This window comes from Mustela putorius, unplaced genomic scaffold (assembly GCF_011764305.1).
Source record: "Mustela putorius furo isolate JIRA1106 unplaced genomic scaffold, ASM1176430v1.1 tig00000450_pilon_pilon_pilon, whole genome shotgun sequence".
Taxonomy (NCBI): Eukaryota; Metazoa; Chordata; class Mammalia; order Carnivora; family Mustelidae; genus Mustela; species Mustela putorius.
In genome coordinates, this window is record NW_025421385.1 from 2,091,272 (window position 1) to 2,116,330 (window position 25,059).

Genomic DNA, 25,059 nt, shown 5'->3' on the forward strand with positions numbered 1-25,059 from the left:
GGCCAGAGAACACAGTGGAATGGGGTTTGCAAAGGGCCGAGCACCGGCCACCAGCAGACACACGCAAGGTCCGGTCAGAGCCAGACGCTGGGAGGACATCTGGGGAAACCAATGAAATAAAGATACCAGAACCGTTAAAGAGCCATCTGGAGCCGCTTAATAACGGACCAAAATCCACACGGTTCTGTGTCTCCCGAGGGTACTGACACGTCCTCACACCAAACAGCAAGAAACAACGATGATATTGGACAAAATAAAGTCTGTATCCTACTTTAGAAACACTTTTATTCAGTACGGCTGAAATTAAATGGACTGTTGCATAAAGAAGCTTCACTTTTCTGAAAATTCAAATTATACAGAAGAGCTGATTTCCAGCTGTGTCACAGTAAGCGAGCTATTTCCTGCTTAGAGGCACAAACTTCTCTCCCTACATCCTCTGAGCGCATCCGGGACCCACGGGGGGCAGGCATGCAAGTCGGCCGCCGGGCTCTGCGCGCGGGAACCCACGCTTACAGCCTGGGAGGGCGGCCGACCCCGGAACGCCTCAGCTCCCGAGTCGGATCCCTGATTCTGGAAAACCGTTCCCACTTCATGCACCAAAGGCCTTCATTTTGCAAAGCCAAAATGATGTTTGAGACATACAGACTCGGAACCCTAAGATGGCACTTTGAATTTCATACAGAGGTGCACGTCAAGCTCATGAGAACGGCAGAAAGTTTCAATAACAGGTATCTCAGGGCTATACATGTCAGCATCTTTGTAACTCACGTCAGTACCTTCTAACGCACGCCTGCATTTTTGTAATGTGGTTTGTTTTTTTCTACTTGTGTTCATGTGTTTACAAAGCACTCTCAAAGCTTGAGTTCTAGGAACTTTCTAGAAGTTGAAGACAGTTGTTAAAATCGGATTCCATGATCAACCTCAGACTTTGGGTAAAAACCAAAGCCAGAAGCAGAGAGGGAAGCTCGAGCCCAGCTCCCTGTGGCCCCTGATGCCCTTGGCTCCGGGGGCTGCTTCTGCTTCCGTGGATGTGGGAACAAAGCCCTTTCTGTATTGTCTTGGGGAAGCTTCCTTGTGCTTTTTAAAAGAAGGTAATTTAAACACCTTACATTCTAAACTGCACTGTGACCCCCAGTTTCACTGTGATTTGTCTGACAATAGTCACGAAGCCCTCTGTGTGCTGAGTGTGTGCCGTTAGACTGCGGCTCGTGGAGCTCTGCCTGCCCGACTTTCGGAGAATCGGCGACTGCAGAGAACACTTCTCCGGGGAAATAAAGCCAGCCTGCCCTTTCCCGATGGCCTGTTACCACCTCGTCTTCCTTATCCTCGGTGACAATGGACACCGGTGACAACCGCCACCGTCCGTCTCCCCCACCACTTGGCCGGCTCGGGTGGAATGTTTCACCTTCTGCCTAAGATGAGGGGTGCAAGGGCTCTTATGTGATTTTTTTCCATCTTGGGTTTCCCAACCCTGTGCGTTTTGCTGTGATCAAAAGAGGTCATGCTCACAAGATGCTTCACGAATATTCCCGAAAATGTCTGATTCGTAGTCCCGGGGGTCCGTTTTGGGGAAGGCCAACCACAGGGGACCCCCGGGGTCCCGAGTCCATGTCCGCAGTCGCCCAGACCTCGGGCCTGCTCCGGGCCGCTCACATGGTGAAGGACGACGCGTTCTCGTTGTCCGCGGTCTCGCTGTTCTGCCTGGAGACGAAGCTTTCCGAGTGCAGCCTGGAGCAGGAGAAGCCCAGGGACTTCCGCCGCCGCCGCACACACCACAGGTCCTTCACGATCTTCAGAAAGTAGCTCCTAAACTTCTGTCCGATGAAAGCATAGAGCACGGGGTTGAGGCAGCAGTGCAGGAAGGCCAGGACCTCGGTGATGTTGGTGGCGTAGCCCAGCAGCTTCTGGCCATGGCAGGAGCGGTTCATCCTGCCCAGCTGCGCGGCCGTCACCAGGAGCACCATGTTGTGGGGGATCTGACAAGCCAGGAACACCAGCACCACCGCGATGATCACGCGGATGGCCTTGTGCCGCTTGGAGTTCTGGGCCTGCACCAGGGTCCTGACGATGAGCGCGTAGCAAAAGGTCATGAAGAGCAGCGGGATGGAGAAGCCGAAGAGGAGCTGCAGCCCCAGCACGAGGAGCTTCCACCTGATGGGGTCGGAGCCCTCGTGGTAGCGGGGCTCGCACACGGCGCTGTCCTGCACGTGGTACTTCTGGTTGAACACGAAGGTCCAGACGGAGATGAGCCCGGACGCCGCCCACACCAGCAGGCAGATGGCCCTGCGGTGCGCCAGCGTGCGGGACCGCAGCCGGAAGGACTTGGTGGCCTGCACGATGGCCACGTAGCGGTCCAGGCTGACGCAGGCCAGGAGCAGCATCCCGCAGTTGAAGTTGACAGCGTAGACGCCCTTCATGAGCTTGCACGTGGCGTTGCTGAACACCCACTCGCCAGTGGCGTGGCTCACGGCCCAGAACGGGAGGGTGAGGACGAACAGGATGTCCGCGATGGCCATATTCAAGAGGTACACATCTGTCATGGACTTGGCTTTCTTGTAAAAAGCAAAGGTGACCACCACCAAGACGTTGCCCAGGAGGCCAAAGACACAGATCAGGGAGTAGGCCACGGGCACAAAGAGCCCAGAGAAGCTCCGGACCTCCTGCAGGGAGCACAAGAAGCTGTCACCGTCAGCTGAGTAGTCCGAACTGTTGCCCGACCCAAAGTAGTCCTCGCTAAAGTTGAAGCCGGCGCTGAGATTCATCGCCTCCTGGTAGGTGAACGAAGGTAAAGTTAGCTGTCGTGTGACCTGCGGGGAGCCACGACCGACCGACACGACTCTCCCGGCCAAAATAAAACGAACGCTCACCTCACTCATCGCGGTGCTTGTTCTCGGCAGGCGGGGCGGGCGGGGATGGAGGGACGGACGGCCAGGCCCTCCGGCTCACCGGCGGGGATAATGCGGGGACGTGAGTCTAAGGAGGAAAGAAAGCAAGACACTCTGTGAGTGAGACAGGCATTCCCAGGGAGCCCGGCAGTTACGGGCTGGCGTTCTGTTTCCCTTGGACACAAAGAGTACATGGCATGCTCTTTTGCAGGAAAATAGTCCTTTAGAACAAGCGTGGGCAGACTCTTTCTGCAAAGGACCAGACAGTAAAATATTTTAGACTCTGCAGATCCTGTAGTTTCTGACCCAACAACTAGAATCTGCCCTGGTGGCTTGAGAGTGACACGGACAACTTCACACGTGAACGGGTTTGGCCGGACTTGGCTGTCACGGCTACAGTTTGTCAAGCCCAGATCAATGGTGTGAACAGCAGAGAGCTCAGATTCCGATCCGCACAGAAGCTCAGATTCCGATCCGCACAGAAATCTTGGTGCAAAATGCAATTCAGTGACACTCAGCAGGATTCTGGTGAACAAAATCTATGGGACTGTGGATTGCATCTAAAACACTTATGATTCACAGCCCTTGCCTGTAAATAGTGTGGAGTAGGATTCCGTGGCTTCCACTCAGCTGGGCAGGTGAGAATCCCTTGTAGAGTTTTTTCAAGTTTGAACGTGAGAGTCATTCTCAAGATACGCGGAAGAGGACCCCCTGGCTTGAAGGGCAGCAGCAACGTACATATGTATCTCTTACATGACACAGATATTGCCCTCATGCCCTCGAGCGAACCAGCACCAGTCTGCTGGGGAGACCCATCCTAATCGTCAGAAACCAGACTGCAGGCAGAAAGGTTAGAGACGGTCAGTGGGAAGCCCCCTCGGTCCTTGGAGAACAGGCATGGGGCCAGCAAAGGGATGGCAGAGAAGATGAGCAGGTGGAAAGGCATCGTGAGTGCTGAGTGTTTGCCCCTCCACGGTGGGGCCGACCCCACGGGTTCGAGGTGACATTCACCAACTGAGCTGCACGCGGCAGTGATGTGCGGGGAATGCCCAGAGGGACGACGCACAAGAAGTCCCCGAGATGAGTCAGGACCGAGCGGGGCAGCGAGAGGGAGGAGGAGCACGGAATGACAAGCCTCGGTGCACGGGCGGAGACTCGATCGTGCTACGCCGCTCGGTCCTCACCTGTGTGGTCAGCGTCACTCCCCGACATCTGGGGGAGGAGGTCAGTGTGACCCAGACCTCAGCCTGAGGACTCCCTGAACACACTTCTCATATCACTTGATTCTCGTTGTGTTGTTGACGCAGTCACAGGTCAGGGGGCCCAAACCCAGTTTCCTCCCTGACATCTGGAGCCATCACTTGGGAAGCAAGTCTTTGCTGCCTCTCAGCCATTGCTCTGGACGTGATACTAGGGGCGGGGCGGGGGGGGTCATCTGTGCACGTCTACAGTGACCTACAGCTGTACATTCTCACTGAGGACCCCAGGGCATGCAGAAAAACCACAACATAAAGCCTTGGTGTGGCAAAACCATGTAGGAGACAAACACGTCCATGTGAGTATCGATGGGACATGTTCAATCAAACAGGACTGCGAGATTTATTCCGCCAGCCATGACGGAGTCACGGAAACCAAATGTACCCTACTGCATGAAACAAACAGAAACACCTGGAAAATACATGAAATAACAGTTTTCAGACTGTTGGGCAACTGATGTCCCAAGACTGTGGTCTCTGACCAGAGGAGAACAGGAGAAGTGAGCATGACCTGAGCTCTGGGAAGCTCCCAGCTCCCACAAAAGCAGTTTCCAAGTGCAGAGCGTGGGGACAAGCTGAACAGGGAATGGGGACCTCGCTGAGGACACAGGGATCAGAGTTCTGGGAGGTCAGGGCAAGATGAGGTGCGGGAGAGGAGGGAGCTTCACACAGAGAAAGGGGAACTGCAGAGAGGTGTCCCTGAGAGGAAGCAGTGCACAAAGAGTGTGAGAAAGGAGAGACCGAGAAATCCTCAGAGCCCTGGTGGGCTAGAAGGAGTTCTTTCCCACAGAAGGCGCAACAGCCCCGTCTAAGTCCCAGGGGATTGGAGAGCAGCCTCAGAACAGCACTACTGGGGGAGGGACACGCCTAAAACCGCCTACAGTGACTGTTACTCTGAACCTGCCGCAGCAAAGCTTGAAAGAAAGTCTCAGATGACCCGTCTGATTCCAGTAACATCACTACATCCCAGAGCAAAGCCCCAAATCATTTAAAGACATGCCATGAAATGCAGCCTTCAGTCATGTAAAATTCATGTCAGGCATCCAAACAAAAATTTCTAGGCCCCTGGAGTCTGAATGGGCGTGCGTCCCCGAAATCCATATGCTGAAGCCTAATCCCCAAGGTGGGGGCATTTTGAGGTGGTGCCCCCCACTGCCACTCATGAATGGGATTCATGTTCTTTCAAGAAGAGACAGCTTGCTTCCTCTGTCTGCCCCCCCTCCTCCTGAAGACTGAACCGGGGGGTCCTCACCCAATACTGGGTCTGGGGCACCTGAATCTTGAACTTCCCAGCTTCCAGAACCGTGAGAAATAAAGGCATCCTGTTCAAGCTACCCTCTCTGTGGAGATCTGCTACAGCCTCTCACACTGACCATGACACAGACATTCGAAGAAACAGGGAGCCATGACCCATGATTGACCCGAAGAAGCAAGAATGACTGAGATAACAGACGACCTGGTAGCGACGATCCGCCGATCTCGATGCCCCGGAGGGTAGAGGAAGCACCGTGCAATGAAGAAAGTGACAAAAAATATTCAAAAGACCCAAATAAATGTTCTATAGATGAAAGACAGAACACGTAACATGAAATAAAGCACTGATGAGGAGTAACATATGCAAATCAATTGTCATCCAATGCCCTAGCAATACTTGGAACGTTTGGCAGTTGGGACTGGGGAAAAAAGTATAATCACATCAAACCTCATGAAGTAAAATACTGACGAGGACACCTTAAATCGTTACAAGATCTCCATGCCGAAGGCTATAAAACATTGCTGAGAGAAATTAAGATCTAGGTTACAAGAGAAGTGCATCAGGTTCAAGATTAAATAATCCAATAGTGAGATGTTGTTCTCTCCAAACTGATCCACAGATGCCACACGATCCAAATCAAAATGGTGTCGGGGTTTCTGGAAAAAACTGACCGGCTGATCCTGCAATTTATATAGAAATCCAAGGGACTAAGAAAGGCCAAAACCGTCTTGAAAAAGGATACAGAATTCTACGATTCCTACTACCTGGTGTCAAGACACACTATGAAGCCACAGGAATCATGGCAACATGGTGTTGGAAACAGAATAGATGCAGGAATCAATGGACAGAACAGAGTCCAGAAATAGACCCACAAGTCCAATGGCCAACAGATTCTTAACAAAGGTGCCAAGGTAATTCCAGAGGGAAAAACAGTCTTCTCAATAAACGGTGCAGGGCCGATAAGGTGTTCCTGCATAAGAAGTCGATCTTTTCTTTTCCTCATGCTACAAACAACAACAACAACTCTAAATAAATTATAGTTCTAAATGTGAGAACCAAATCATAAACATCCAAGGAAAACAGAAGAGAAAATCTTTGTGCCCTTGGAAATGGCAGATGTCTCATCTAAGCTGCAAAACGTATGCATGAGCTGTAAAAAAAAAATGAAATAGAAAATTGATAAATTAAAATTGATCAGAATTTAAGGGGCGCCTGGGTGGCTCAGTCAGTTAAGTGTTTGCCTTCAGCTCAGGTCATGATCCCAGGGTCCTGGGATTGAGCCCCATGTCAGGCTCCCTCCTTGGCAGGAAGCCTGCTTCTCCCTCTTCCTCTGCCTCTTGCCCTGCTTGCGTGCATGTAAACACATTCTCCATCAAATAAATACATAAAATCTTTTCAAAAATTTTTGTAATTGATCAGTATTTAAAACATCTGCTTTTTGAAAGACACTTGAGAAAAGTAAAAACAGATCATGGAATGGGAAAAAAAAATTGTGACCTTGTATCTGATCATGGATCATATCCAGAATATACAAAGAACTCTCACTATTCAACATCAAGAAGGGACAGGCAAAAAATGTGAAGTGAGTTCACCAAAGGAAACACATGGTGGCAATTCCTTATGAGAAAACTTGTTCGATGAGATTAGTCATTACGGAAATGCAAATTAAAAGTGCAATGAGATACCTTTTCTCGCCCACTCGATGGCTAACGTCAGGGGCAGACAAGACAGGAGGCAAGGCCAGAGACGTGCAGATGACCCAGCAGTCCCACGGCCACACTGAGAAGACCACGGGCCGATGTTCTAGGAGCTAAACATGCACTTACCATGTAAACCAACAGCTGACTCTTAACGTTTTTAGCCAAGAGAAATGAAAATAAAAGACTAGTACTTGAACGTTCCCAGCAGGTTTCTCTGTGACAGCCCTGGATTAGAACAGAGGCTTCCATCAGCGGGTGGACAGATAAGCAAACTGTGCCGTCTCCGTATCACAGATCACTGCCCCCCAAGCAAGAAGCAGAGTCCTGATGGACGCGCCAGTGGGGGCGGCGATGGCAGGGGCATTTGGCTGGGTGAGGAATCCAGACATACAAGACCAGGAGTGGCGTTATGCCATTTACGTGAAATTCTAGAAAAGGCAAAGCAAGAGTGGTGGAAGTCTGGTCCTTGAGTGTCACGCCTCAGGGACGAGAAGACACCGGCTGAAGGGAGCACAGGGACCTTTCTGTAGTGACAGAAGTGTCCCCTGTCAGGATCGTGATCTTGCTGGACACACTTGTCAAGACCCCCGGAATCAGATACTTCAGGCTGGTGACATTCATTGTACATAAATTAAACCCCAAGAGAGCGAATCCAGTAACTGCACAAGGTCCAGACAAACATGCTGGTTAGAACAACAGATGCTGTAGGTCAGGGTCCCCCCGAGGAGGGAGGGGCATGTGACAGGTCTGTGAGCAAGACAGGACTTGAGGCAGCCACGGGAGTAGGGAAAGCACTGACTGGGGGACGTGGGGGGACATGGCAGGGGGCCACGGAGCTGCTGGAGGGAGTGCTCGGGGGGAGCCGTGGCCGGGTGCGTGATCACAGAGGGGACAGATGGCATGCCAAGCTGAGGGGGGCCATATGGCCTTCCCATGGGGGGGGGCATGACGACATTCGGACCACGTGGGGGCTGGTGGCCATGAGGGCTGGCAGCAGAGCAGCTGTGAAAGGGGGCATCCTCGTGCGCTCCAGACTCGGTGCCCTGCGGGAACCCCAGCGGGAACCCCGCTTCAGAAAAATGGTTCCTTCAACCACACCCGGACCTATAATGTCTTCTGAATTCATGTTTAATTCCGCTCAACGAATGTCTATGGGCTGCCTGCGGAGGATGACACGGGGCACAAAGATGAGTCACACGTGAGCCGCAGCCCGGAGCCTCGGCAAACCGACCGTGGTAAAGCCGCGCAGGCCAGGCCGCCCCGGGAGGCCGAGGGTCCGAGCGGCCGACTCGTGGCCGGCGTCCGCCCCGGCGCAGGGGGAGCGGGTGCTCCCCGGGCTGGGGCCACGGGGACTTGTTTGCCTGCTCCGTGTGAACAGTCTGCAAGCCTGGACAGCGGCGAACTCGACGCTGCTGTGGTTAAGAATCAGCATTCTCGAGAGAAAACACCATCGTCAAGTTTAGGTGGATGCCAGTGAGTCGTGTGACTGGAAATGATTCAGCGAGCCCCCAACCACCACCGTCACCGCAGGCGCATGCAAAATGTGCTGAGGAAACCGTGCTGGTGACACACTGGCATCTGGGCCGCCACAAGCCCTGAGGAAGCCCACACGTGCTTTTCTGTGCAAGTAAATCGCCTCAGGTCCTGAGTAGCAAATGTCGTCTTTTTGGAGAAATACGTTCTGAACTTCTTTGTTACAAGCACCAAGATGGTAAAGTCATGAAGGCATTTCTGACCTTCTCCACTGAACAGAGGGGGACATACTGTCTTATCTACCGGGTTGGTGGCCGCCGCTGGGGACGCGTCCATCCTCGCTGAGCCGACAAACCCACAGTCGAGAAGCTTCCGGACATGGAAGGCCTTGCCTCACCTTGTGTTTGAAGCTCGCCCCCCCTCGCTCTCGCCGTCGCTAGCATGTCCTCGCCGGCACCAGCTGTCCTGCCAGCTCTTACTGCCAAGGCAGCAGGTCACACAAGCGCTCCGAGTCCTTAGCAGCGGGGATCGTCCCCAGCCGCGATGGGAGAGGGAAGGAAGGAAGGAAGGCAGAAGGGCTCGTCCGTCGCTGCTTTGAGGACCGAGCAGGGGTTGGGTTCTGGGAGCTGGGACCGTCCTCCGCGGCCCCTGACACCCAACATGAGGAACGCGGCTCAGTCCCCAAGGACCGAGAGCTGAATTCCGGCCGCAATTCTACCGAGCACGGAGACAGGTCCTGCGTTAGAGACTCAGGAGGGAACGCCGCCTGCCAACAGCTCCCCCAGCCCGGTCGGGCCCGGCCGGACGCGTGACCGCGGCGCTGTAAGGTACTCGTTCTGCGTGGCTGGAGTGACCTTGTGACGACAGCAGTAGAAAACTAAAACTCTGCTCCCTAAACGCATCCTGCTAAGATTAATTTGTTTGCTTTTTAGGTCAGATCAGTGAAACTCTGAGGTTTAGGGGAGGTAGGTGAGAGAGCCACCCACCGTGCTCCAGTCAGACTTCCGCGGTGGTTCTGACTGCCTGATGGGCAACGTGAGCCACGGGAATCGGGTGAGGCCCAGCGGCCAGGCGGAGAGAAGCGACCGCCCACTGCGCATGTCAGCGCCGGTCACATGGCCTGAAGACCACGACGGCTCAGGCAGAATGAAGTCATCGAGTAACCTGCAGGGTTATCACGTGAAAGAGGGTCTCGCCTTGCACTCCCACGAGCGGAGGTTACACAGACAGACCGTGGCGTAACATCAGAAGAACGGCTGGGCCATTGAGCGAGGCCGGCCCGGGCTCCCTCCAGAGATGCGTCTCCGTCAAGCACCGTGAGTCTTCCCTGAAAGTGAGGTGGCGAGGGCAGCACCGGACCCACTAAGGCAGCATTTCTGGAGTAGAACTCTAGAAAGGAAGGCTTACAGCAGGCTGCACCTCCGCCTTCTAGCTGGGGCTCCAGGGACCGTGAACCTGGACCAGCCCTCCTTGGAAATACAGTAATGGCATTTGCCAAAGACAGAAACCTGGGGGTCCCCATCGAAACATCTAAATGAGCTTTGGAGCAGACGATACCTGTTACCCACATTTCTGACTACACACGAACAGGATTTGACAGACTTGGAGCTCTGTCCACTGGAATCAGACACCCGGGGACGTCTTCTCTTTGCAGGATGGGCGGGTATCAACTGGGGACCTTTGTGACATGTTTTCACACACACTTTCCACAACACCTCATGTTCACTGCTTACTGAAGCCCGTTTTCGGCGAGCCATGGCGAACGGTTTGGGCTCCTCCGGGAATGTGCCTGGTGCTCCGCTGCGTCTTCTGCATTGTTAGAAAAATGGGACGTTGGCAAGAGCCGTGGGTCCTGTGCATGTCTGCTTTGACCACTCAACAATTGGGGTCCACACAGTCCACATTACTCTTGCCCGTACTCATGTGTGGTCAAGGGACCAGAGTGCTGGACTAGACCAGCCTCTGAACGTGGTTCCCAGGAAGGCTCTGGGCGGAAAGAAGCGAGAGGGGGGGGGGGGGGGGAGATGGCTCTGTGGTTGGGGGGTTTGGGAAACGCCGCGAACCGCGTCCGGCTCTTGGACACCAACCCAGCAGCTTCCTAGGGGTTTCCTCGCTCCTTCAGCGCCTGCTCGCACAAGCAGTAACAACCTCCCAGACACACCGCAGATGAGAGTCAGAAACTGACTGCTGAGTTGCTCCCTGCTCGTGGACGTGCTCAGAAATCAACTTTCATTAAAAGATACACCTTTGTGGGGCTCCCTTTCCTGTTTTAGAGGCTCATGACGATAAATTAAATCTCATGAGACCTTTGCAAAGTGTTACTTTAAGAAAAATTCAGTGTTACTTAATGAGAGTCACATTTTTAAAAAATAGTATTGAAAATGTTAACGTATATTTTATTACAGCAAGAGAGTGACTTCTGGTAGGATTTTAGTGACCACATGCAAATGAGTCCCAGAAACTAACGGCTAATTGACTGAGTCATTCACAAATGAAATGAACGGGGTGCTGGAGAGGCTCAGTCCCTTGGCCCTGCAACTCTTGGTTTTAGTCAGGTCATGATCTCAGGGTCATGGGGTCCAGCCCCTTGTCAGGGCTACGCACTCAGCCCAGAGCCTGCCTGAGAGTCTCTCTCTCTCTCTCTCTCTCTTTCTCAAATAAATAAGTAAGTCTTTAAAAAACCAGAAATCTGATACTATATGCCCTAAAAACCAGACCAGCCCTGGAAGCCAAGGAAATGTTGGCAGCCCACGCGCCACAGTGGAGAGGGCAGGCAGCGGTCCACGTACCCCCAATGCAAGCACGCCCCCCTCCCGACCCGCGCAGAGGAATCCCACGGCACCTCTGTTCTTTGAACTCTGAGGGCCTTGGGAGTTCCTTAGTCACCTGACCAGGGGCAGGTGGAACACATTTCAGGTTCTTAGCAGCAAGCATCCTCACTGGGACCAGCTGACACATGCTCAGGCCGGTCACGCTCTGTGGGGACCAGAAGTGGGTGGCGGCAGGCAGAGGGGCCGCAAACGGGAAGTAGGAGCCCCTAGAGAAAAGACAAGGTCTGGAAAAGCAGAAGGGGTGCCAGCACACTGACTTCCACTCCTGGTCCTCCGGCCAAGGTTAGAGCCTGCCCCAGAAAACTAAATCTGGGGAAAACATTAATAAGACATCAAAATATTATCAAGGAAAACTGCTAACATTTTCACTGAACACGTTGAACAGTTAAAAATTGAATGGAAGCAGATTTTAAATCTGTGCTTACTTGCACAACCAGCAACGGCCCAGAGGATACAGAACAAGAACTGAAGCGTGCGTGTGTGTGCACACACCTGTGTGCACAAGTGTATGAGGGTAAGTAGGTTGTGTGTGTATGTGCGTGCATATATGTGTTGTGCGCGTGTGTGTTTGTGTGCACACATGTTGTGCGTGCGAGTGTGTGTTGTATGAATACACGTTTGCATATTGGTGTTGCACGTGTGTTTATGCATGTGCACGTGTGAGAGCACTGTGGGGGTGTGCTACAACAGGGGGCACAGTCCCAGTTGCACACTGGACACCAGGGATCACTGCTCTACACCCCTTATCTCTTTTAACAAGACCCTTGAAGGTAGACACTGTACCCATTTTCAGATGGAAGACTAGAGGGCTGTTTGCTCTGAGCATTCTAACCCACTTTGTCTTCACGGGGTCTCTGTGAAGGACAGTCAACACTCAGGGGAGCTCAGATAATATGTATATTTTAAAACCTTTTAATTGATATCAGAATCTCCTGTCCTGCAACCGTAGCTACTCAATAAAAGTACATTTTCTCAGCTCACCTGAATCATGGGCACATAGATAGTGACAGCCAAGCTGGAAGTCTAGGCTGGCTCCCTTCTGCTTTCAAACAAAACTAGTTAAGACAGAAGCCAGGAGGTTTTTCCTAGTGGTTTGCCTATAGGTTTGAAATTTTTTTTTTCTTTTGGTTTTTCTGCTTCTTTGGAAGCTCACTTTTATATTTTCTTTTTTGTTTGCAGAAATCATAACTTTCCTCATTGTAAGAAAAGCTCCAATACAGACCTTGGGTTTATCTCTTCCCGGTGCTGATCTCCACAATCTCTGTTTCTGTTTCTGCTGAGGGCAGTCTTTGGGAGGGATCTGGAGCAGACCCTCTCCAAGGCCACACACACTCTTCCGTGGTCATGAGACACTCACTTCCTAATCATTATGGCATTTGCAGCCATTATCAGAGTTCTTCTGTATTGCCCTGAATCTCATAAAAATTTCCACCCCATCAACTCCTCTTAAACACCTTACAAGCTCCTTCCGACTCGATCCCCCGCCCAGAATGCACACCCACTACCTTCCATCGCACAGATCACATTTGGCATTGGTTTCAAAACATCTCTTAGCTTAGTTTTTCGCTCTCCAAACTTTTTATGTTAAGTAAATGACTGCATCTCACTCAAGGCCACCGCCCTGCGGGTACTGAACTGTCTGAAGAAGCAATGCCCAGACCGTGCCCCACGCTCTAAAGCAAGGCAATTGGGATGAATCACTCACTGTGCACTTGGAGGCAAAAAGGAGATTTTTGAAAGCACAGCCCTGTTCCTAAAGCCAGAAAGACAACGTCCACAAAACCAAGGCTGTTTTATCGAATGCAACACACTCACCAGGCCAGTGTCCTGGGATTCCTGATGCCACCCAGGCAAGGGTGTCAAAGGAAGGAAGATGCTTTTGAAAGAAGCAAGGGGCTTGGCCGTGCTCACCTTAGAAACGCCGTGGCCCGACGGGCACTGTCCCGTTACGCCCGCCCGGCAATGCTTCACGACGCCGCTGTGATTCTCTCGACAAGACACAATTTCTAATAGCCATTAAGAAAAAAACAGTAAGAGACCAGAATTGGCCAAAAGCAAATTTGCTGAACTACCACTTCCTACTTAAAAGTAACGCCTATTGGCCACATGCAGAAGGTTAACCCTGTGTGTGCTGCGGGGCACCAGCTGATCATGTGACTCCCTGGAAGGCGAGTCCCGCCCGAGGGGGAGCCCAGGAGGCGGGACTCAAGGGTGGCTGTTCTCCTCGTGGTGACTTCGAGCTGCGTTTCCACTCATGGCCACAGTTTGAGCTCAAACCTTCTCCCCACCATCCCCACTCCCCGGGGCCTGATCATGTCCCGTGATGACACTTTGGACACTTTGCAGAGTGCCTGGGAAGGCACAGACGAGTCTGGGAACCGGTACATGTGGCTGTGGTTAGGGCAGCTCCTGGAGCCCCTGCGTCTGGATTTCCCCCAAAATCTGTGCACCCACAGATCAGTTCCTGACCTTGCGGGGACACCCCAGTTCCTTCCTCTGTCAGATAACGGCCGAGTGCCTCTTGCCTCAGCGTGTCCTGGAAACACGGGGTCGGTCCCTGTGGAGCATGGAGAACAGCGCTCGTCACATGTGAGCGGTTGTTGTGGGACTGGGGTGGAAAGACAAGTCCCAAGAAGCTGGGCACGCGACCTTTCTGAGCAGGCAGGTGGCAGAGCGGAGTGCGCTGTCGTTAGAGGGAGCAACTCATGATTTACTTGGGAAACTCATTTTTAGGGCTGAGTGATTTAAAAAACAGCAAAAAAAAAAAAAAAAAAAATAAAAAAGCGAACAAGGAGAAAGAGCTCTGGACCTCAGAAAGGTGTCGCTCAGCATACAGTGTCTGCTGTGACTCCAGTCTCAGGAAACACCAAAGGTTTTGTAGCAAAGGGACCCAGAGAGCACTTTGAGCCAGAACCGGACCAGCCGGGCCTGCCAGGCCCGCGGAGCAAGCGTCTCTGCCTCCTTCCCCAGCTCACCGGGACTCGCCCTGCTCCGCTCGGGACTCACCCTGCGTGTCCTGCCCGGACGCCAGTCAGCCTTCATGCCTGCCTCTCATCCCCTGAACCCCGCCTGTCCCCGCGCCCGGGTGAGCATGAAATGTGGAGCCTGGTCCCTTGTCAGCTTCTCTCGGGACCTGGCTGACCGCGGCAGCTGCTTTTCCTGGCAGAACAGACCATTCCCTTCGTCCCGTTGTCCCCTGCCCCGCCCCCCCAAAACCAGTCTGCCTGTCTTCTCCTTCCCCTTTCTCCTTAGACGAAAAGCCTTTTCCTCTTTGATTCTGAGCCACTCACAGGTCTTATGGCCCCAGGGACCCTCACTGCCTTTGTCCCTACCTGACAAAAGTCCTTCTGAATAAAAGTCCCTCCACACCAAGAGGTGCTGCTCTTGGACAGAGCTTAAGATGTCCATCGACGCAGCGAGCCTGTCGCCTCTTCTGTGCGAGAGGAACACCTCAACCCCCTCCACCGCCTCCCCCGACCTCCGAGGTTCTGCTTCTTGCTGTGGGTGGAAGCTGCTGGAAGGGGCCTTCTATGGCCCCAAAGGCCTTACAGAGGAAGACACCGGCCCCCTGGGGAATTGGGGATGTGCACATCCTGTGCTCTCTGCTGAGTCCCACAAACATCCCCTTTGATGGTCTCCTTGGGCGGGCAGGTGGGGAAGTGAGCCTTCTTGGGGCAATTATAGCCCTCGACTCGGTCTGCCTTAAAAAAAAAAAAAAAAAAAGGAAAAAAGACAGAGAAACAGATCTGATTTCGCTAAGAAACACCAACCCAAAAACAAAAACCCGGGAAGGGGCAGGTTGAGGAAAGGGCCATCCTGTCGCCTCTCGGAGAAGCCGGGGAGCGGGGTCGTCACGGCTCTCCTGTCGCCGCCGGCGCTGGCCGCGCTCCGGGACTCCCGTCGGGCCTGGAGCTCGCGATGATCTTTGCCCCAATATCCGCTCAGTTCTGTCGGCAAATCCAGACCAGACACCGTCCTTAGGAAGCTCAGAGCCATGGTGTGCTCATCTCTCTCGAAACAGGCCTGCGTCGAACCCCCCGAGCGCTCGGCCTGAGGCGACCATCCTCGCACTTAAACAGGCGCCGCTCACTTCACAGACACCCAGAGCCGCGTGAACCTCGGGCGACACCGGCCGCGGCGACGCATCCACAAGCGCGATCTCCCCAGCTGGAGCCCGGCCGCGCGGGCGGAGCGCTCAGCCCAACGCCGGCTGCGGTTCTAGATGATCGCGCGTCCGGGAGGAACCGCTTTGCAGCGTGGGGTGCGTCGGGGGTGCTGCACCGGCCCGAGCTTTCCAGAGGCTCCTGGTTCTAAGCGCGGGTCCCGCCCAGGGCCGGGCTGGAGCCCTCTCGGCCGCGGACACTCGGGAGCGCAGCACGCAGGGGAGGCTCTGGCCACGGACACGCGTCCGGACACGCGTCCGGCTCCCGCAAGAGGGAAAAGGTGAAAAGGGAAAGCAGGTACTTGGGAAATGTGTTTAACTATGAATAAACAATTTCTTAAATTGAAAACATTACAAAATCCTAAAAAATGTCCATGATTTCAAGCAACAATTGTGTAAAGAAAGTTTTTCAGTCAAGTGGATGTCCTCACAGTCTGCCTTGAGCTGTTTCCTTAAGGGAAGACAAAGGACTCAATCAGCTTTACAGATCCTTCCAACCAGAGACCTGAGCCCAGACCAGCAGGGTTGGCCCCGGGCCTGAGGCTGCAACGCGGACGCCCCTTCGGCCGCCCCGTCGGCCCTGGGCCGCTGCTCTAACAACTCCGCCAGCCGCCTGACGGGTAGGAGAGAGGAGAAGTCGTGATCTGGAATTTCTGAGGCTGCACACGGGGCCTCCTGGGATGCATGCTTCCTTCTGGAACCCAGCGGAAACCACACAAGGAGAGGCTGGGTGTAGGCGGTCTGGCAGAGAGCTGCCACGGGGACCCCTGCCGCCAGCCAGGCCAGTGGGACACCACGCAGCCCACTAGAGCCTTCGGGGGACTCTGATACCCACCGCCTTCTGACTGAATCTGCTCCAGAAGCACTCGGCTGGGCCCAGTCAACCCCTAGAGCCACAAGAGATAATAGTAATAATAACGACAACAACAATAATAATTAATCATTGTTTTGAGCCACAACTACAGGTGGTTTGTCAGCAAAGAGACACCAGGAACGGTTCTCTACTCTCATCATGCGCGCGAGACCTCCCCTGAAATCCCAAAGGTGCGAGAAAAAGGTTTCAAAATCAAAACAAAACATACATTTTTTAGGAATGACGGCAGGGAGGGAGGGAATAAGAGGAAGGAAGGGGGAGGGGAAGAGAGAAAGGTGGGAAGGACAGAGAGGCAGAGACGGAGGCAGGCGGACGGACAGACAGACGAACCGCCGTTCCTGGGAAAGGCAGCGGTTAGCACAGAGGCGGGAAGCGGGACAGGGAGAGGGAGGGAGGGAGGAGGAATCTAAAACCGTGGCGTTGGTGGAAAGGTAGGAGTGGGCGACACCGGAAATCGGGTCTCAGACTCAGCAGTGGCTTGGGTCCATGCCACGCTGTTGGATCTACCTCTCTTCTTCCGTATAAAATTAAGAAAACGCTACTCAGCAAATCACATCAGCAAACTTCCCAGTTAGGATAAAAGTGCATTTTACAGGGGGAATTACCAACGTGGCTGACACCTCAAATTTTAGAATTTACGAAGATTTAAGCTGTACAGGCTTCGTGCTCACTGCCTGCTCTAGCTCTGGGCCTGCAGTTTTGACTCTACGTCCTAAATTATCTGGTCTGAAATTTGTACTCATAAAAACCACTCCAACCTAATCTGCCTCCTATAAGTTCATATTTTTAGATAACTACCACAGGCATGATACTATGTACAGATACGTGGTGCAATTTATTTCCTGACTTTGAGAAAGTTACACCGCTGGAAAACAGAGAAAAATCCCTGGTGTTAACTACACTGCCGTGTTGGCAAGGCTGAACGTGCTTCATCATTGAGAAGACAGTGTTGAGAGGTGGAGCCTTCCGAGGAGGGAAAGAGTGTGTGCTTCTAGCCACTGCACCGGTCCGAGCAGTCCTTGTGAAAAAGGAGGGGCTGGTGCTCAGCCAAGGAGGAGGGGGTATGGAGGCGAACAGCACCTGCACAGAAAGCAGAGACACGAACTGGAACGTGAGAACAGACAGAGGGTTGGGACAGCAGGGGAGCTTTGCAAGTCGTGGAATGATGGGGAGCAAGTTCAGAGAACTGACTGGAGAAGAAGAACCCCCTCCATGACGAGGGAGTCATGGAGGGGAGGGAGGGGTCGCTGGTGGTCTAAAGGCCAGCGGCCAGGTGCTTTGGGCTCATACCTTGACATTTCCCTGACTCAGTGTCATTAACCCTCACAACAAGGTAGTGTTGATGTTGTCAAACTGAAACTCCGAGAAATACAGCAACTTCCTCAAATGTATTACGCCTAGTAAGTTGAAGTGCTAAGACTCAAGGTCATGTCCTCTGATCCCAAAGTTCACGCATGTTTGGGGGATATTGTGAAAAATCAGTAAGAAACAAGACAGAGAAGGAGTTAAAATGATGCCGATTTCTCCATCTCAACAGGACAGGCAGAACTGGGAAGAACTGGGAACTTACTTCTAAGTTTCTAACATATTCCTGCGGCGACATTCCAGAGACGTGTGTGAGGGGAAGGAAATCGGTTTCGCGTCCGGCACAGAATGTGCAGGAATGAAGGTCTGTGTAACTGGTCATTCCTGGTGTGAATTTAGATCCGTCTCAGTCCCACGTTAGTCGTTTTTCAAGTCAGTCTCCAGGGTCTGTCTCCTCATCGAGAAGATAAAGAGTGAAGGTTTCTGAAAGATGAGTGAGTGTGCGCCGAGGGGCCGCGCGGGGCGCCCCAGCGGCAGCGCCGCCCGCCGTTCTGCACAGGAGCTTGTGACTGAGCCCAGAGGTGTGGACAGCAGGCTGGGAGCGTGTGCTTATGCTTAGGAGCCGAAAGACAAATTGAAGCCAGGAAAAAAGACCAGAAAGAAGTGGCCAGAGGAATTAACCCAGTGTTCCTGGGCACCTGGATGACCGTCGGTTAAGCGTCCAACTCGTGATTTCAGTCCTGATCTCAGGGTCCTGGGATAGAGCCCTGCTCTCTCTCTCTCTCCCTCTCAAATTAATAAGTAAATCTAAAAAAAAAAAAAAAAAAACTCCCAGCGGATCCTGGGGCAGGCGAGGCAGGAAGTGCCGAGGAAGGAAAGTGAGGACTGAAACCTGACGGTGCGACCTCCCGAGCCCGCAGCACCCTTTGCCGGCGACTCTCCGAGCGCGCGGCCGCGGGAGGCCGGCCCCAGGGTTTTCGGAGGACGCGGCTGCGGGGGTGGAGGCCGCAGCCGTGGCCCGTGTGTGCCAACAGGTCGGCCGAGAGACTCAGAGAAAAAGAGTGAAGCCCCAGAGAGCAGCGGACGCGGGTGAAGCTTTCATGCCTCGGGGGTGCCTGGGGGTGCAGTCGGCGGAGCCTTGGATTCTTGGTTTCAGGTCAGGTCGTGATCTCAGGGTCGTGGGATCGAGCCTCGCAACAGGCTTAGCGCGGAGTCCCCTTGGGATTCCTCTTCCTCTGCCCCTCCCCCGCTGCTCTTCCTCTCTCTCAAATAAATCTCTTAAAATGCTTCATTCTTCACCCTAGGGGTCATCAGGCAGCACCTCTGACCCTCACACGGGACCCCCGGGACCCAGTCCTGGGTTCTGCGGCAGGGCTGGGGGTAGACACTGCCCTCTGCCCAGTCCCCCTCCCAAGCACCCAAAGCTCCAGGCCTCTGACTCCGCCCTCACACACAGCCGCTGGTGCAGAGGACATAGATCCTGGCCCGCCTGAGCCAGCCGGGGACCCCTGAGCCCACAGGGACGGGGCTCAGCCTTTCACACCGGCACTGACCTCCCTGTCTTCCTTATGGGGCTGTCGGGCTCAGGGTGGCTGACCACGCTGGCTGGCCAAGGGGGGTGGGTGGAAATTTCAGTGCTGAGAGCAGCACAGTTTTGTCACCCAGGTCCTCGTCACTCACGTGTCACTGAAGTCCTGGCAGCAAGGATCGGGACCGACGAGCCCTTCTGGCACGGTTAGTAGGGCTGGGTGCCTCCTTCCCAAGCAGGACAGGCTTGAAAGCAGGACACTGAGAAAGGAGGGAGGCTTGTCGGACCAGGGGCCCGGGGCAGGGGCAGGGGCTGCCCCCCACAGGACCAGCGCTCGCTGGCCTCACTCTTGGGGGTACCAAATAGACACTTGGGCCAAAAGATAGGAAGAGGAGGAGTCCCGAGGAAACCAGGCTGCCCGCGCGAGGGGTCCGCGAGAGCGAGGGGCGGGAAGGCCACCCGGAAAGAGCTCCTACACGTCCAGCCTCCCGCGTGAGGGTTTGCAATTGTGTTCCTGACGCTTTGTGCAAGGCGGCTGCCCAGCTCCTCGGCCATGGGGACACACGACCCCTCACGCAGGACGTTCTAGACACATCTCGCGCCCGGCACAGCCGCTGTTTCAGGGATGAGCTCACCTGGACCAACGTCAACCTTATTCAGCGCCGGGATCTCTGGAATGGGGGCGTCGAGTCGGCCTCGCGACAGCAGCCGCGTCTACGACACTTTGTTCGAGGTCCTAAACTTAAAGTTCTACCTCTGACCACAATGTTCTAGACACAGAAAGTGTGAAAAATGATGAGTTTTTATAAGTAAAAGTGAGAAACTGTGAAAAAACTCTGATCAGAATGTCGGCTGGGAGTACATTCAAATGAGAGCGCGGCTGCCCGGGGTTAGAGCCGAGGACGCGGGCTTTCCGCACGTTCAACAATGAGAGATGTTGTTTGCATAATGAAACAATTTCTAAGAACAGGGAAATCACTATTACAGCAACTATTACACATATCACTGCTGGAAAACATCACACCTTCAAGATCTCTCCGGACCACCTTCCCTGCCCGAGTGTTCCTGTAACGGCAACTTCTCTGTCGGTTTCCAGAACAGGAACGTGCTATTTTGTTTCAATGAGATGCAGGAAAGGTGTGGGATGTTGGACACTGGCCCGGCTCAGCACAGGAAAGCAGAGAACACGGTATTTTTGACCGAATGAGACAGTCAATAAATAGCTCTTAGAAGCTCTGAAACTAACTTCCAACGGGACTGGTCTCTCAGACTCAAAAATATCACAAAACTTGGCGCACCTGGGTGGCTCAGTCAGTTAAGTGTCTGCCTTCAACTCAGGTCATGGTCCTAGGGTCCTGGGACCTGAGCTCTCTGCTCAGAGGGGAATCTGCTTGTCCCTCTGCCTGCTGCCCCCCCTCCTTATGCTCTCACTCTCTCTCTGACAAATAAATAAATAAAATCTTTAAAAAAAAAAAAACACACACAAAACTCTGGGTTTCACCAGATTACAGAACGAGGATGACAGAAGGGCCACCTTAGCCCCTGTCCCAGCAGATCGGGAGCTCAAAGGACACCGTGGCCTGGCATCCGACCTCGAGAGCCACCTGCGCGTCTGGAGAGGCGATCGGGTGCCCCCGCGTCAGCCACAGCTTCTGAAGGGCATGGGGGAGGGGAGAAGCGAATCACTGCACCTGGGGTCACTAGATCGGAAAAAGCTCAAACTGACAAAAAGACCAAAGAAGACTGACTTAATTTATCGTGTTTTCACTTAATGAGACACACAGAACAGTGGGCAGTGGCTTAATAAAACATGTTTATCTCCCAGCAAGAAATCTGGGCGAGAAAACGGGGCCTCCGAGCAAAGGATTCTGATGTTACATAAACCCACAGTAGTCTCAAGGCGCCTCCCTTGAGCCGGTGAAGACAGCGGCGCCTCAGTTCCTCACCGGCTCGCCGTGCATGACAGGGGAGGGCGCCCAGCACAGGGCCTGGGAACCCCCCAATGCACTGTGCTCCCAGTGACCCAGATTCAAGACCTGCAGTGTCACTCTAAAGGGAACAGCCACGCGGCGCTGATGCCGGCGCTACAGAAATGAGAAAGGGTCACGTCAAGAGGGACAGTCACAGGCTGCTCCCCACGACCCCCCACAAACCCACCCGCCACACATCCACACACACCCTGTGCACACGCGCGCGTGCACACACAACACAACACGCTCCCCATGGGTGAGGCTCGTCTCTCTGCCTGTGGATCTCTGGGGCTGAAAATGCAGCTTCTGACCCGGAAAGCTGGTTGGGGCCTGGGGCCTGGGGTCCTGCGAACACCGCGCTGGAGCAGGAGGAGTCTCGGGGCCTCGGTTAAGGGCTCGGAACCTGAGGTTCACGAATCTCACCGTCCGCTCGCCCCTGGAACTTCGGGGGTGGGGGTGCACTGAGCCCCCGCCCCGAGGCTGGGAGCAGCACGGAGGGCTTCCGACCTGGGACCCCAACGCGGGAGAAGGGTGCTGAGTGGGGGTCCCAGAGGCCGCGCCCACCCCACCCCCAGGACACCCCACACCCACGTGCGGGCGAGCCCGCTCAGAGTAGTCGGGACCCCTTCCTGGAGGAGGTCCTACCACACCCAGGGCCGCGTCGTGGTGCCGCGGGCCCCGCCCTGCTCCTGGGTGGCCGCACCCCCTCGCAGCCTCCGCGTGTCACCTGGCCTTCGCCTCCCCCCTCCCCTGCGTGCCCTGCCTTCCACACCTGCGGTTCTCTTCTCCCCACTGCCAGCCGCAGGCTCTGCTTCCCAAACAACATCTGGAAGGAAGAAAGGAATGTATTTCTTTCCGAAACACTCAGTCGCCCCAAGGATGGAATCCTTTTCAGATGGTGAAACCCGGGCGCGGCCATCACGGCCCCTGACGGTGGGTCGGGACACCAGAGCAGCCGCCGGTGCCCGCTCTGCCCACTCTTGTGCTTGGAAACGTGCCCTGTGTTACCTGTCAACTAAGGCTGATTGTGTGCAGACCCGTATTTTAAGACTGGGGACCTGATTCATGAGTTTCCCGCTCAAACAGGTCTCCCGGGCCCTTCGGCGACGTCCGGCCCCAGCCCGTGCCCTTCGCAGCCCCCACAGCCTTTCCCCTCTGCAGCCGCGCCCCACTGCACCCGGAGATGGCTCAAATACCCGCCACCCTTTGCTTGTCTACACTGAATGACCCCAGGGTGAGCATATCAAGCTTGTTTGGGAATTCTCCATCCCAGCTTGCACTGGAAGCCAGCCCAGCAGCCCGCTGCTCCCAGCCTCTGACCCCAGCAGGTGACCTTTCCTCTTCCAATAAGCTCTGCGCTGGGAAACCCAATCGCCAGCCTCCGGGAAATGCACCCAAAGTAAGAGCCAGTACCTCCGAGTGTGCACCCGAGGGCCTCCCCGGGGAGAAACACTCACAAGGCTCAGGCTACGGGCTTTGTGGTGCTTACTCCGGCTGCCGTCTCTCTTGGGCTTCACTTCCTCTTTCTCAGTTTGTCTTAGAGAGTCTGTTATTAGATAAGAGACCTCCGGATAGAGGAAGGCTCGCAAGGATTAAAACACTTAATAAGAGAAAACAGAACGTCACAGCACAATTAAAGCAGACGTCCCTTATTGTCATCTAAACACAATCACAGTATTTTTTAAATGACATCAGTGCAGGAACCCACAACACGGTGAAACCCATTTGCCACGCGTTTGTCACTTTCCCCTGGAAGACGATGTCACCACAAGAACACCTTCCCACGAGTCAGAGTCAGGTGCGTTCTCTTGAACCAAACCCAGGGGTGCACACGTGTGGATGCCCGCTCACACCCAGCCTCGCCCCCTCTGCGGGCCGGGCCCCAGACTCACCAGCCCCTCCTCCCACCAGCAGCCTGGCCTGGCTCTCTTCTCTGTCCGCACGGGACCGGCTCCCGCCCCGTTCCCTGCCTTCCCTGCCCTGCCACGGCAGTCCGTCCGCGCCACAGCCTCACACCTGCTCCGCACACCGTCCGGGTGCAGAAGCACCGGCACACTGTCCTGGAACACAGCCCAGGGCCCACGGCGCGCACTGAGCCAGGGAGACTGTGTTGGGCTTGGGTTTACAGAATCCGCATCTCTCCCTCACGGCTATGGCTCATACGGCCGACTGCCCTCAAAACGGGGTTCCTTGCCAATGCGACAGGCTTTCAAGGTACAAGCCCCCAGCCTCAGGTCCCAAGCACCTGAAGGTCATATTTAACATCTTCATGAGATAGAGAGAGCACAGACTCCGGAATCGAACAAATCCGGACTCAAATCTCTTGGCCCCACACCAATCCTGCATGCCTGTCCTGAGTCACACCTGCCCCTGGGACAGTCATCAGGACTCCCTAAAATAAATGTGAAGTCTCTAGAACAGCGTGCAGCTCCTAACAGGCCCAATACAAGTCCGCTTGCTTCTCCGTCCCCAAGCCACGACCAAAGTTGCGCGAATAAGCGATCGGTCAAGGTCCGACTCAATGAAGCCGGCGCTGCCTGAAACAGTTACAAAGACGGCGCAAACGCAGTGTTTTCTGAATTCCAAAACAAAACAAAAACTCACCAAGGACAAGTAGCTTTTTGTTCCACAAATGAGCAGCCACTGAACTTTCCCCTTAAACTTCAGATTTCTTAAATCTGTAGATCTCTCCCCCCGGGTGGAAGCGGCCCGGCCTTCTCGGTGCGGCGTGAGACAGCGGGCGGGCGTCGCCGCTCCAGGGTCCCCCGGCGGTGGACGGCCCAATGCTCCCAGCTCGGCCACCTTCTGAGCCACTGCTCTCGCTCTGTGCCCACGGGCCGGGCGGTGGGGTGAACTCCCTCACCACAGCGTTGACTCCACCGGCACGTACTTCAGATCGTGTAAAGGTAACAAGGGAGGTGGAGGAAGGAAGACAAGTGTATGCAAGTAGGTCACTCGATCATCTCAATTTTACCTACCGATTCTTTTTGTTTCAGAATTATTAGTCTGGGGACTATTTTTTTGTATTCTTGGAAATTCCAAATTAATTAGAATGATTATAAAGTTCTCTGAAAATCTCCACACGATACCAAATGAACTTCATCATCGACTACCCACGCTTCTATTCTTAAGAGAATAAAAAGCCTGAAAAAAATATGACTAATGTTTTTATGGTAAAAATATAATGACTAGAGAACCAGCGTGTCACAAATCCTGCAGGCCTGTGGCCATCTCCGAGAGCAGGCATAACCCGATTTCAAAGGAGAAACCCCAGCCCATTGTGTCACTGACCCTTTTCTGCAGCGTGTGGCCATCACACCGTGACTTGACCTCGTGTGGCCATCACACCGTGACTTGACCTATTTAGGAAGAGCAGAAACAGGCTTCACTGCCCCAGAGCAACTGCCAAAATTCAGTTTGGGAAAAGCCCTCTGGTTTGAGGGATGACCTGAAATACGTTCTCCACCTATCTAAAATAAATATTATTCAAGCCATAAATGCCTCGAGAAAGGTCCCAAAGTGGCCCTTGATCTAAAACACCAGACTCTGTTGGGCAAAAGGGAGACTATACATCTGCTCTGTCCGAACCTCTCCTTCTCACGTGCTCGTAAATGGTGCCGTGCAAGTTAATTGGCCTCTGTGTAGTAGAAATTAGAAGGTATTTTTCACATTTATTACTTCGTTTAATCCTGACAAACAAGTTGGGTGAAGTATTTTACCAACAGAAACATTTCACAGACGGGAAGGAGACGAGCACATAGGAATGTCAGTGATTCGCCCCAAAGTACATCCATCAGGAATCGTGGCTTCCGCAAGTCAA

General features: G+C 53.9%; 1 protein-coding gene across 7 annotated transcripts; it reads right to left on the reverse strand.

The window, feature by feature from the left end:
• Positions 1-267: 267 nt before the first annotated feature.
• Positions 268-24,142, reverse strand: CCR6 (C-C motif chemokine receptor 6). 7 transcript variants are annotated; one of them, XM_013044394.2, is made up of 5 exons: positions 14,733-14,924; positions 13,870-13,957; positions 13,312-13,406; positions 2,868-2,973; positions 268-2,768 (listed from the first exon to the last, which is right to left on the reverse strand). In XM_013044394.2, the coding sequence occupies exons 4-5, from the start codon at positions 2,874-2,876 to the stop codon at positions 1,650-1,652; spliced, it is 1,128 nt and encodes a 375-aa protein (XP_012899848.1). In that variant the 5' UTR covers positions 2,877-2,973; positions 13,312-13,406; positions 13,870-13,957; positions 14,733-14,924; the 3' UTR covers positions 268-1,649.
• Positions 24,143-25,059: the final 917 nt, after the last annotated feature.